We start from the raw sequence: 12,208 nt of genomic DNA, 5'->3' as shown, positions 1-12,208 counted from the left end.
CCACTGTCCTCCCTGCCTGGGCATTAGGGAGTTCCCGCCCAAAGCCTCCAAAGAGAACCCTGGGAGGAGGTGGCGGGTGTTCGTGGACCTGGACTCTAGGAATCTGGGATTCTTGTCTGACACACCAGCCCTCGGGCATGGCTTCGCGTTTCCTCTGATGTCCAGCAGGCCTCTCCCTGCCCTGGTGCAGTCTGCACCTTCCCATCCCCGCAGGCCTGGCAGCAGCCAGGGCCTCGTCTCTCCCGGGAAGGGCTCAGCACTCCCCGGAGCTCAGTTCCTTGGAGTTTATCTGTGTCCTCGCCTCTGGTGGGTTGTAAAACTCTCTGTGCCCTGGTGGATGCTTTGGGGTTTATCTGGCTCATTTTAATTGATGTGATGAGAGCAATGGTCTCTGGTGACTTTCTGTGTTTGAGTCAGAGCGGAATCTCCATTGTCTCACACACACACGCACACACACACTCACATAGACACACACACACACACATAGACACACACGCACACACACTCACATAGACACACACGCACAGACACACACTCACACACATTTGAAGTTGTATTACAGAAGAGAAAAGGAACACACACGTCTCAAAGGAAGCCACGCCTCTCAAAATCGAGATGTGTGATGAACACAGCAGGTCACCAACCTGCCACAGACACAGAATGTGGGAGCTACAAGGGGGGCTGTGGCTCCTGTGGGGGCTCCAAGGGGAGCTGTGACTCCTATGGTGGCTCTAAGGGGGACTGTGGTCCTTATGGCTGCTCCCAGTGCAGTTGTTGTAAGCCCTGTTGCTGCTCCCCAGGTTGTGGGTCATCCTGCTGCCAGTACAACTGCTGACTCCCCAAAGGGAAGAATAAGCCAAAACAGTCAGGGAGCTGACAGGCAGACCGGAGCCTGGGGGAGCTGGGCTCTCCAGAATGGCAGGAGGGACAGAGACACTGTTCAGCAGCCTCCTGCCCCCAGACCTGGTGGAGAACAAGACCTTGGCCGTGCTGAATTTCACTCCCGAACCAGAGGAACCCAGAGTGTGTGCATGGATAGAAACACAGACAAATAAACCATTTAAAACACTGGTAAGGCGAATCCTTCTGGAACAGCGATAGAAGGCTGTGGTCTGAGGGCAGAGGCAGGAACAGGGGAGGCTTCACTCATACCTGGGGGTTGTGGGAGGGCAGGACTTGGGCCCAGAGGGTGTAGAGAGGAAAACAATGCAGGAGGAGGAAGTGTGTCATGAGGCACCACAGTATTTTTATTCTAAATGACACACAAGTTCCCTAAGGAGAGAATATCAGTAAGAACCAGGAAGGGACCATGTGTACCCCATGACCCCTAGACAGATATATAAAGAGCCCAGGCCCAGGAGGCTCCACACCTGCACCTCTCTCTCACCTCCTCATCTACCTGCTCCACCCTCAACCCACCAGAACTATGGGCTGCTGTGGCTGCTCTGGAGGCTGTGGCTCCGGCTGTGGGGGCTGTGGCTCCGGCTGTGGGGGCTGTGGCTCCGGCTGTGGGGGCTGTGGCTCCGGCTGTGGGGGCTGTGGCTCCGGCTGTGGGGCCTGTGGCTCCGGCTGTGGGGGCTGTGGCTCCGGTTGTGGGGGCTGTGGCTCTGGCTGTGGGGCCTGTGGCTCCGGCTGTGGGGCCTGTGGCTCCGGCTGTGGGGGCTGTGGCTCCAGCTGCTGTGTGCCCGTCTGCTGCTGCAAGCCTGTGTGTTGCTGTGTGCCAGCCTGTTCCTGCTCCAGCTATGGCTCTTGTGGGGGCTCCAAGGGGGGCTGTGGGTCCTGTGGGGGCTCCAAGGGGGGCTGTGTCTCTTGTGGGGGCTCCAAGGGAGGCTGTGGGTCCTATGGAGGCTCCAAGGGGGGCTGTGGCTCTTGTGGGGGCTCTAAGGGGGGATGTGGTTCTTGTGACTGCTCCCAGTGCAGTTGCTGCAAGCCCTGCTGTTCTTCCTCAGGCTGTGGGTCATCCTGCTGCCAGTCCAGCTGCTGTAAGCCCTGCTGCTCCCAGTCCAGTTGCTGTAAGCCCTGCTGCTGCTCCTCAGGCTGTGGGTCATCCTGCTGCCAGTCCAGCTGCTGCAAACCCTGCTGCTCACAGTCCAGCTGCTGTGTCCCCGTGTGCTACCAGTGCAAGATCTGAGGCTCTAGTGGGAAACCTCAGGTAGCTCCTGAAGATCTGTGCTTCCCAACAAGTGACTACCCCGAAGCACATCCTGTTCTGGACCAGAACAATGAGTCCCTTGGCTCAGGTCGTCTTATTCCAGCCCTTGAAGAAGTGAAATGAACCACTCCCTGCTCGTTCCCTTTAAGGGTATCACATGCCCCGGGGACTTTTGCCACTCCTTCTCACATGCCTCCACATGTCTGAGCCAGACTGCACTGGGGGCGGCCCTCATGCCAAGCAAGAGCCTGGAATTCCCCTTCTTGATAATTCCATGGGAGACAGCCAACCCTTCTTTCCTGTGCCTGCCAGGAGCTCCGTGGCATTTGCAGATGGATGTCCTGCAACCCAAATGATCACAGGTATCTATGGAAATCCAAAATGGACCTGGGTGCAGCACTAAATAAATTCTACACCCCTCAGCCTTGGTTTCACTGACTCTTTTCTTCCAACCTCTCTTTCGTTGGTAAACTGGCTACATGTGCTTCCCCTCCCTCCCTGATAGCTTATTACTCCCACTGCTATAACAGTGTACCAGGCCCAGCTCCGGTTCCAGAAACAGTTGTTGAACTGATTAATGAAGGAGTCACTAGCAGTGTGTATGAATGAATGAAGACGAGTGAATGAATGAGTGAATGAGTGAGGATCTCTCAGTACACAAGGAGCCCCAGCTGCATCTCAGTGGGATTCAGTCTGTCTTGGTTGGAATTGTGCACTCCTGCTTCTTCCCCATGGGAGGATATGTTTGAGAGAGAAGGAGATCTTTGCCCTCAGTGCCTAGGAAGGGGTATAATGGGTGGTCTCTGTGCCCATCTAGGCCTCAGAGTGGTGGTGGTCAAGCGGTGAGAGGGGGAAGTTAGACTAGAATGAGACGTGTCTCTGAGATGCTCTATAGGACAACACTGGAAACTGTGCTGCTTCAGGGACCCGAGAGGGTGTGGCCCAGCACAGGTTGAGGTGCGCCCTCCTTCTCTGGGCACAGAGTGACGAAGAATCCAATGTTCTTCCACCACTCACAGGCTTCTCAGCTTTGGTCTTGCACAGGGAGGAACATAAGGGAATTTTCTCAGCCTGATAAAGGGCATCTACCCACAGTGAACACTATATGTAACTGTGAAAACCTGGATGTTTCCCCCTAAGATCAGGAACAAGAAAAGGATGTTCACACCCACCACTTCTATGCAACATTTCACTGAAGCTATAGCCAGAGTAATATGACAAGAAAATAAACAGCACCCAGGCAGGAAAAAACTAGGCAAAAGTATATTTATTTACAGAAAACCTCATCTTGTATGTGGAAAATCCTAAGGGACACACACACACACGCACACGCACACACACACAACTATTATGCCCAATAAACGAGCTCAACAGAGTTCAGGGCACAAGTCCTATACACAAAGGTCAGCTGTGTTTCTACAACCACCAATGATCAATCCAAACAGGATATAAGGGAACAATTCTATTGAAAAGAATAAAATTCCTAGGAATACCAGCAACCAAAAATTCAAGACTTGGACACTTAACACTACAAGACATCACTGGAAGAAGTCAAAGAGGACCAAAGTAAATGGGGGAAAAATCCCATGTTCATGTATTGGAAGAAGAATATTGTGAAGACTGAAACACTATAAAAATTGATCTACCAGTTCAATGGAATTACATCTCAGGTTTCTTTTCTGCAGAAATTGACAAGCTGATTCTTAAATGTATGTAAATATTCAAGGAATCCTAAATAGCTAAAACAATCTTGAAAAAGAAAAATAAAATTGAGGACTCAGGTTTTCCCATTTCTAAATGGGCTCCAAAGCAAACAGTAATCAAGGCAGAGTGGTGCTTGTCTAAATATAGAAAGATGCATCAATGGAGTAGATTCAAGACCCTTGAGATAAACCTCACAGTTGTGGCCAGTGGATTTTCAACAAGAGTACAAAACAATTCCATGGGAAAAAGGAACCTTTTCCACAACCAATGCCACTGAGACAACTGGATGTCCACATGCAAAAGAGTGAATTTGGACCTCTACCTCTTACCATATACCAAACAACTGAACATGACAAAAACAGAAAAAATAGCTCAATGGCTTAATTGTACAAGCCAAAACTAGAGGACTGTGAGAAGAAAAACAGGTTAAACCTTATGACCATGGAGTATGCAATGACTCTTAGAGAATGACACCAAAAGCATGAGGGATAAAAGGAAAAACTAGATTAACTCCATCAAAACTAATAACTTTTATGCTTCTAAGAGCACTATTAAGAAAATGAAAAGACACCAACAGAATGGGAGAAACTACTTTTGAATCATATATTTGATAATGAACTTGCATCCAAACATAAAGAATTCTTAGTACTCAAATGCACAATCCAATTAAAAACTTAGCAGAGGATGTAAATAGGTATTTTCCGAAGAAGATATACAAATGGCGAATACGCGTGTGAAAAGCGGCTCATCACTGATTTATGTTTTTCCTGTAACTTCTGTTCCTCAAGACATTTGAAACCAAGCTGTAGCCCAACCACCTTGTGATGATCTCAGGACTTCTGGAGGCTGTGTCCTGGGCCATGGTCACTCTTATTTGGCTCAGAATAAATCTCCTTCAACTCCTATGTGAAGCATGAAAAAGACCACTTGATGGATGCCGCGGGGTCGGGATGGTCTTCTTGGGAGGAGAGAATGGAAAGGGACTCAGAGAAAGCTCTAGAGTCTGGCAATGTCTTTTTCTAAATCTGGGTGCTGCTGACACATGGTTGCGTTTGCAAAACTTCATCAATCTGTCATCTTATGTGCATTTTCTTTGTGAAATTCTTCTTCAATAAAAGTTTTAATAAAAATGTCTTTGAACATCTGTGTGGAGAGAATTTTGAAATGCTGACAGAAACAACATTAGGAATAAGTGAATAGAAAATGTTTATTTGATAGGATTTTCAATATTACTATAATTAAGTCAATTCTTTACAAATCAATTTATACATTTAATGTGATCCAAACAAAATGTTAAGAAGATTTTAAAACTAGATATACAAATTAAAACATTCATATGGAGAAAATAAGCAGGATGGGCATGTACAGTGGCTCACCCCTGTAATCCCAAGGCTTTGGGAAGCTGAGGTGGGAGATTTGCTTGAAGCCAGGAGTTCAAGACCTGTGAAGGAAATATGGTGAGACCTCATCTCTACAATAAAATTCTTAGATATTTCTGGAATGGGAGCTGGGCCTGGCACACAGTTACAGCAGTGTGAGCAATAAGTTATAAGCATGGTAGCGTGCACCTGTAGTCCCAGCAACTTGGGAGGTTTAGGCAGAAGGATTGCTTGATCCCAGGAGTTTGAGGTTACAGTGAGCTATGATCATGCCACTGCACTGCAGCCTGGAAAACAGAGGAAGACCCTGTCTCTACAGGAAAAGAACCCAAACAAACAAGCAAAAAAACATGAGTAAATAGCCAGGAAAATGCTAAAGTGAAAGGGGACCAAATATAAAAACATCTTTTACAATTATGATAATTCAGCCACCTTTACACAAGTACATGGAGATCCAACAGATAAATGCAAATGAATAGAAACACCAGACAGAGAAACAAATAGGGGAATTTTCACATGCTAATGGCAGCATTTAAAATTGGTAAGAATAAAATATTATGACCTAAATGAAGTTAAAACAATTATGTAAGGTCTAATAAAATTAAAATTACATCCTTACCCTATCTTTACTATAAAAATGTGTTACGAGTGGTATAAAGACTTACACAAAACCAAAATATAAAATAATTGAAAACAAAAAGAAATATTTTAATAACACTGCAATTCACTAGTCTTTCTCAGCATGACAGAAAACGCAGTAGCCCACAAAAGTAAAACTAGTGAACATGTTAAAAAGAGAAAATCTCTGCGTGCTGCATGGTTTTATATATATATACATACATATATATATATATGAGAAATCACATTACTATATGAAGCATTGTTTGGAATACATTTTAAAAACCTAATAGAAAGGTGCCAGCAAAATGGCAAATGAGGGAATTTCAGGCCCTCGTTCTCCCATGGAGCCACCTAGTTAACAACAATATACACAGCAGAATACCACTGCGAGATCCCTGTTGAGAAGCTACAGCATCAAGACCAACCGAAAACCGTGTTCTACGGAAAGGGGTGAGAATGCTTGTGGAATTTTGCATGTTCATCCATTCCCCTCCCCCATCCAACCTGGTGCTGTGCAACTGAGAGGAATTTGGAGACCCTGCCTCAAGAAGGGAATGAAAGAGTCAGCTGAGCATCCAGTGTTCTGGCAACCTGGGGTCGGCCTGAGGAACTGGCATGTGTCTTACCTGACTCCAAGCACTGCTGTGCGGGTGGTCTTGCTTGGAAGCTACTGAAAAGAGATACAACCACCATGGCATATTAAAGCTCAGCTCTGCAGGCAGGTACCAGAGTTCCTGGAGTCAATAGCTGGACTGACTGTTGAAGGGCTTCCTCTGCATGAAGCCAGTCCATAAAGATAGGGAGAGATATTTGTTGTTGTTGTTGTTGTTGTTTTCACTCAAGTCTCAGCAATAACAACAACTACAAAAATCACAAGGCATACAAAACAAAAACAAACCAAAGGGAACAGGAAAACCAGACCCTATCAAAGGAAGAAAAAAAAACCCTCCAGAAACCGAACTTAAAGACATGCAGAGCTATGAGCTACCTGACAAAAAATTCAAAATAACAGTCAGAAGATGATCAATGAGCAAACACAGATGAACAACTAGATGCAATCAGGAAAACAATGCACAAAAATGATGAGAATAATAGCAAAGACACAGAAACGATAAACAACAACCAAACAAATTCTGGAACTATGAAATACAATAACCAAACTGAAAAATGTACTAGAGAGGTTCAACAGCAGACTTGATGAGGCAGAAGGGTGCAGCAAACTGAAAGACAGGTCATTTAAAATCATTAAGTCAGAGCAGCCAACATTTAAAAAGAATGAAGGAAAGTGAAGAGAGTCCAAGGGACTTGTGGGAGGCTAGGAAGTAAACTAACATACACATTATGGGATTCCAAGAAAGAGAAGAGTGAGAAAAGGAGAAGAGAGCTTATTGGAAAAAACAATAACCAAAGACTTCCCAAATATTAGGGAAAACATGGACATACACATTGAAGAAGCCCAAAGAACTTCAACCAGAATAAATTTAAAGAGACCCACACTGACTCACTTTATAATTAGAGTGCCAGAATTCTAAGAAAAGAATCTATAAAGCAACAAGGGAAAACAACTCATCACACAGAAGGGAGCTTTCAGGCAACTGTCTGCAGATGTCTCAGGAGTAACTTTGCAGGCCAGAAGGGTGTAGGATTGTTGGGAGCAAGTCCCCAAAATCTGGCCATNGAAGCCCAAAGAACTTCAACCAGAATAAATTTAAAGAGACCCACACTGACTCACTTTATAATTAGAGTGCCAGAATTCTAAGAAAAAGAATCTATAAAGCAACAAGGGAAAACAACTCATCACACAGAAGGGAGCTTTCAGGCAACTGTCTGCAGATGTCTCAGGAGTAACTTTGCAGGCCAGAAGGGTGTAGGATTGTTGGGAGCAAGTCCCCCAAAATCTGGCCATAAGCTGGCCCCAAGACTGGCCATAAACCAAATCTCTGCAGCACTGTGACATGTTCATAATGGCCCTAACGCCCAAGCTGGAAGGTTGTGGGTTTACGGGAATGAGGGCAAGGAACACCTGGCCCGCCCAGTGGGGAAAACTGCTTAAAGGCATTCTTAGGCCACAAACAATAGCATGAGCGATCTGTGTCATAAGGGCATGTTCCTGCTGCAGTTGACTAGCCCAGCCTATTCCTTTAATTAAGCCCATCCCTTCATTTCCCATAAGGGATACTTTTAGTTAATTTCATATCTATAGAAACAATGCTAATGACTGGTTTGCTGTTAATTAATATGTGGGTAAACCTCTGTTGGGGCTCTCAGCTCTGAAGGCTGTGAGACCCCTGATTTCCCACTTCACACCTCTATATTTCTGTGTTTGTGTCTTTAATTCCTCTAGCACCGCTGGGTTAGAGTTTCCCCAATCAAGCTGGTCTTGGCATAGGATGATAAATCCAAATTCTGACAGAAAAAAAACCAACAGTCAAGAAAACTGTCCATCAAAAATTAAGCAGAAATTAAGGTTTCCCCAGTAAATAAAAGCTGAGGAAGTTCATTATTATTTGACCTGCTCTGCAAGAAATGCTAAAGGGAGACCTTCAAGGTGAAAGAAAGAATACTAGACAGTCATATAAAAATATAAATTCCTCCAATAAAGGTAAATACATAGAAAATATAGTAACATGTACTAATGTAATTTTGGCACATAAATTCACTTTTTTTGTGTGAAATTTAAATGAAAACACAAAAGTTCAGTATAAAGCCACTTAGTGGATATATAGCATGTAAATAAATATGTATTTTGTGACAGCAATAACATGAAATAGAGAGGGTGCAGCTATGTAGTAATATGGTTTTGTTTGTGTATGGTTGAAGTTAAATAGTTCTGAGTTTGAACAAGAATGTCATTACTTTATTACATCTTATGTGATTACAGTGGTGACTACAAAGAAAAATGATCTCTGGATATTTTCCATATATATGTTCAGAGCAACAGACAGAAGAAGAATAAGGAAATAAAAGACTTGAACAGCACTATAGTGAAACTAGACCTAAAAGACATACACAGATGACTCCAACCCAACAGCAGCAGAGTATACCTTTCTCTCAGGTGCACATGGAATTTTCTCCAGGATAGACCATATGTCAGGCCACAGAACAAATTTCAACAAATTTTAAATGTGAAATTATACGGTGTTTTCTCCAAGCACAATGGATTAAAACTAGAAATCCATAGGAGAAGGAAAAATGGAAAATCCACAACCGTGTGGAAATTAAACAGCACACTCTTAACCAATGAGGCAAAGAAGAAGTCACAAGAGAAATACCTAGAGACAAATGGAAGGGAAAACACAGCATACCAAAGTTCATGGATGCATCAAAAGCAGTGTGAGGTAGAAGTTTATAACTGTAAACACACACATTTAAAGAGAAGACAGATCTGAAGTTAATAACCTGCTGATGAAAAAAGGCAAACTCTGTCAAATATCTGTGGAGGTTTTTTCTGAGCTGAATGTGAGTGACCATGGCCCAGAACACAGCCTCCAGAAGTCCTGAGGTCATCACAAGGTGGTTGGGCTACAACTTGATCTCATATATCTTGGGGAACAGAAGTTACAGGCAAAAACATAAATCAGTGATGAGCCCCCTTTCACGAGCTTATTAGCCATTTGCATATCTTCAGAAAATGCCTGTTTAAATCCTCTGCTATGTTTTTAATGGGATTTTGTGTTTGAGTACTAAGAATTCTTTATGTCTGGATGCAAGTTCATTATCAAATATATGATTTGAAAGTAGTTTCTCCCATTCCATCAGTGTCTTTTCATATTCTTGATAGTCCTCTTAGAAGCATAAAAACTATTAGTTTTGATAGAGTTGTTTAATCTAGTTTTTCCTTTTATCCCTTGTGCTTTTGGTGTCATTCTCTAAGAGCCATTGCACACTCCAAGGTTATAAAGACTTAACCTGTTTTTCTTCTCACAGTCCTCCAGTTTTGGCTTTTACAGTTAGGCCATTGAGCTATTTTTTTCCGTGTTTGTCTTGTTTGTGTGTTTGGTATATGGTAAGAGGTAAAGGTCCAAATTCATTCTTCTGCATGTGGACATCCAGTTGTCTCAGTGGCATTGCTTGTTGAAAAGGCTCCTTTTTTCCCATGGAATTATTTCGTACTCTTGTTGAAAATCCATTGACCACAACTGAAAGGCTTTATCTCAAGGGTCTCGAATCTGCTCCATTAATGTGTCTTTCTGTCTTCAGACAACCACCACGCTGCCTTGATTACTGTTTGCTTTGTAGCCCATTTAGAAATTGGAAAACATGAGTTGTCAACTTTATTTTCTTTTCAAAATGTTTTAGCTATTTAGGATTCCTTGAATGTTTACGTAAATTTTAGAATCAGCTTGTCAATTTCTGCAGAAAAGAAATCTGGGGTGTAATTGCATTGGATTGGTAGATCAAGTTTTTTAGAGTGTTTCAATCTTCACAATATTAGGTCTTCCAATACATGAACATGGGATTTTCCCCCCATTTAGTTTGGTCCTCTTTAATTTCTTCCATTGATGTCTTGTAGTGTTAAGTGTCCAAGTCTTGCACTTTTTGGTTGTCTGTATTCCTAAGAGTTGTACACTTTTTGACACAATTATTCCCTTACATCCTGTTTGCATTGCTCATTGGTGGTTGTAGAAACACAGCTGACTTTTGTGTATAGGAATTGTGCCCTGAACTCTTTTGAGCTCATTTATTGGGCACAATGTGTGTGTGTGTGTGTGTGTGTGTCTGTGTGTGTGTCTGTGTGTGTGTGTGTGTATCCCTTAGGATTTTCTACCTACAAGACAAGGTTTTCTGTAAATAGAGAAACTTTTACTTAGTTTTTTCCTGCCTGGATGCTTTTTATTTCATTTTCTTGTCTTATTACTCTGGCTATAGCTTCAGTGAAATGTTGCATAGAAGTGGTGAGTGTGGACACCCTTTCCGTGTTCCTGATTTTATGGGGAAACATCCAGGTTTTCAGTTACGTATAGTGTTCACTGTGGGTAGATGCCCTTTATCAGGCTGGGAAAATTCCCTTCTGTTCCTCCCTGTGCAAAACCAAAGCTGGGAAACCCGTGAGTGGCTGGAGAACACTTGGATTCTTCGTCACTCTGTGCCCAGAGAAGAAGGGCACACCTGAGCCTGTGCTGGGCCACACCGTCTTGGGTACCTGAGGCAGCACAATTTCCAGTGTTGTCCTACAGAGCATCTCAGGAGCACAGCTCATTCTAGTCTCCCTTCCCCCTCTACACACTTGACCCTCACTCTGGGGCCTGGATGGGCACAGAGACCACCCATTATAACCGTTCCTAGGCACTGAGGGCCAAGATCTCCTTCTCCCCCAAACATATCCTCCCATGGGGAAGAAGCAGGAGTCCACAATTCCAACCAAGACAGACTGAATCCCACTGAGACGCAACTGGGACTCCCTGTGTACTAATGAGAGATCCTCACTCATTCACTCATTCATTCACTCGTCTTCATTCATTCATACACACTGCTGGTGTCTCCTTCATTAATCAGTTCAACAACTGTTTCCGGAATGCAAGATGGACCTGACATACTGTTACAGCAGTGGGAGTAGTAAGCCATCGGGGAGGGAGGGGAAAGACATGTGGCCAGTTTACCAATGAGATAGAGGCTGGAAGAAAAGAGTCAGTGAGACCAAGGCTGAGGGTGTAGAATTTATTTAGTGCTGCACCCAGGTGCATTTTGGATTTCCATAGATACATGTGATCATTTGGGTTGCAGGACATCCATCTGCAAATGGAGCTCCTGGCAGACACAGGAAAGAAAGGTTTGCTGTCTCCCATGGAATTATCATGAAGGGGAATTCCAGGCTCTTGCTTGTCATGAGAGCCCCCCCCCAGTGCAGTCTGGCTCAGACATATGGGGGCATGTAGGAAGGAGGGTCCAAAGTACAAGGGGCATGTGATACCCTTACAGTGAATGGGCAGGGAGTGGTTCATTCCACTTCCTCAAGGGCTGGAAAAAGAAGCCCTGAGCCAGGGGACTCATTGTTCTGTTCCAGAACAGGATGTGCCTCAGGGGTAGTCACTTGTTCGGAAGCATAGATCTTCAGGAGCTACCTGAGGTTTCCCATTAGAACCTCAGATCTTGCACTGGTAGCACACGGGGACACAGCAGCTGGACTGGGAGCAGCAGGGTTTGCAGCAGCTGGACTGGCAGCAGGATGACCTACAGCCTGAGGAGCAGCAGGGCTTGGAGCAGCTGGACTGGCAGCAGGATGACCCACAGCCTGAGGAGCAGCAGGGCTTGGAGCAGCTGGACTGGCAGCAGGATGACCCACAGCCTGAGGAGCAGCAGGGCTTGGAGCAGCTGGACTGGCAGCAGGATGACCCACAGCCTGAGGAGCAGC

At 44.5% G+C, this 12,208-nt stretch overlaps 1 protein-coding gene across 1 annotated transcript; it reads left to right on the top strand.

Annotated features, from left to right (window-relative positions):
• Positions 1-1,426: 1,426 nt before the first annotated feature.
• Positions 1,427-2,131, top strand: LOC108538132 (keratin-associated protein 5-7). Its single transcript, XM_017885987.1, has 2 exons — positions 1,427-1,526; positions 1,674-2,131. Exons 1-2 carry the CDS (start codon positions 1,427-1,429, stop codon positions 2,129-2,131), a joined length of 558 nt encoding a protein of 185 aa, XP_017741476.1.
• Positions 2,132-12,208: the final 10,077 nt, after the last annotated feature.

The sequence above is a fragment of the Rhinopithecus bieti genome, unplaced genomic scaffold (genome assembly GCF_001698545.2).
Source record: "Rhinopithecus bieti isolate Rb0 unplaced genomic scaffold, ASM169854v2 scaffold_1014, whole genome shotgun sequence".
Taxonomy (NCBI): Eukaryota; Metazoa; Chordata; class Mammalia; order Primates; family Cercopithecidae; genus Rhinopithecus; species Rhinopithecus bieti.
This window is presented reverse-complemented; position numbering and strand designations above follow the sequence as displayed.

Coding starts and splice junctions, on each gene's coding strand:
- LOC108538132 (XM_017885987.1), top strand. CDS start 1,427: ATGGGCTGCTGTGGCTGCTCTGGAGGCTGTGGCTCCGGCTGTGGGGGC. Junction 1,527..1,673: donor CTGTGGGGGCTGTGGCTCCG/GCTGTGGGGGCT, acceptor GCTGTGGCTCCA/GCTGCTGTGTGCCCGTCTGC.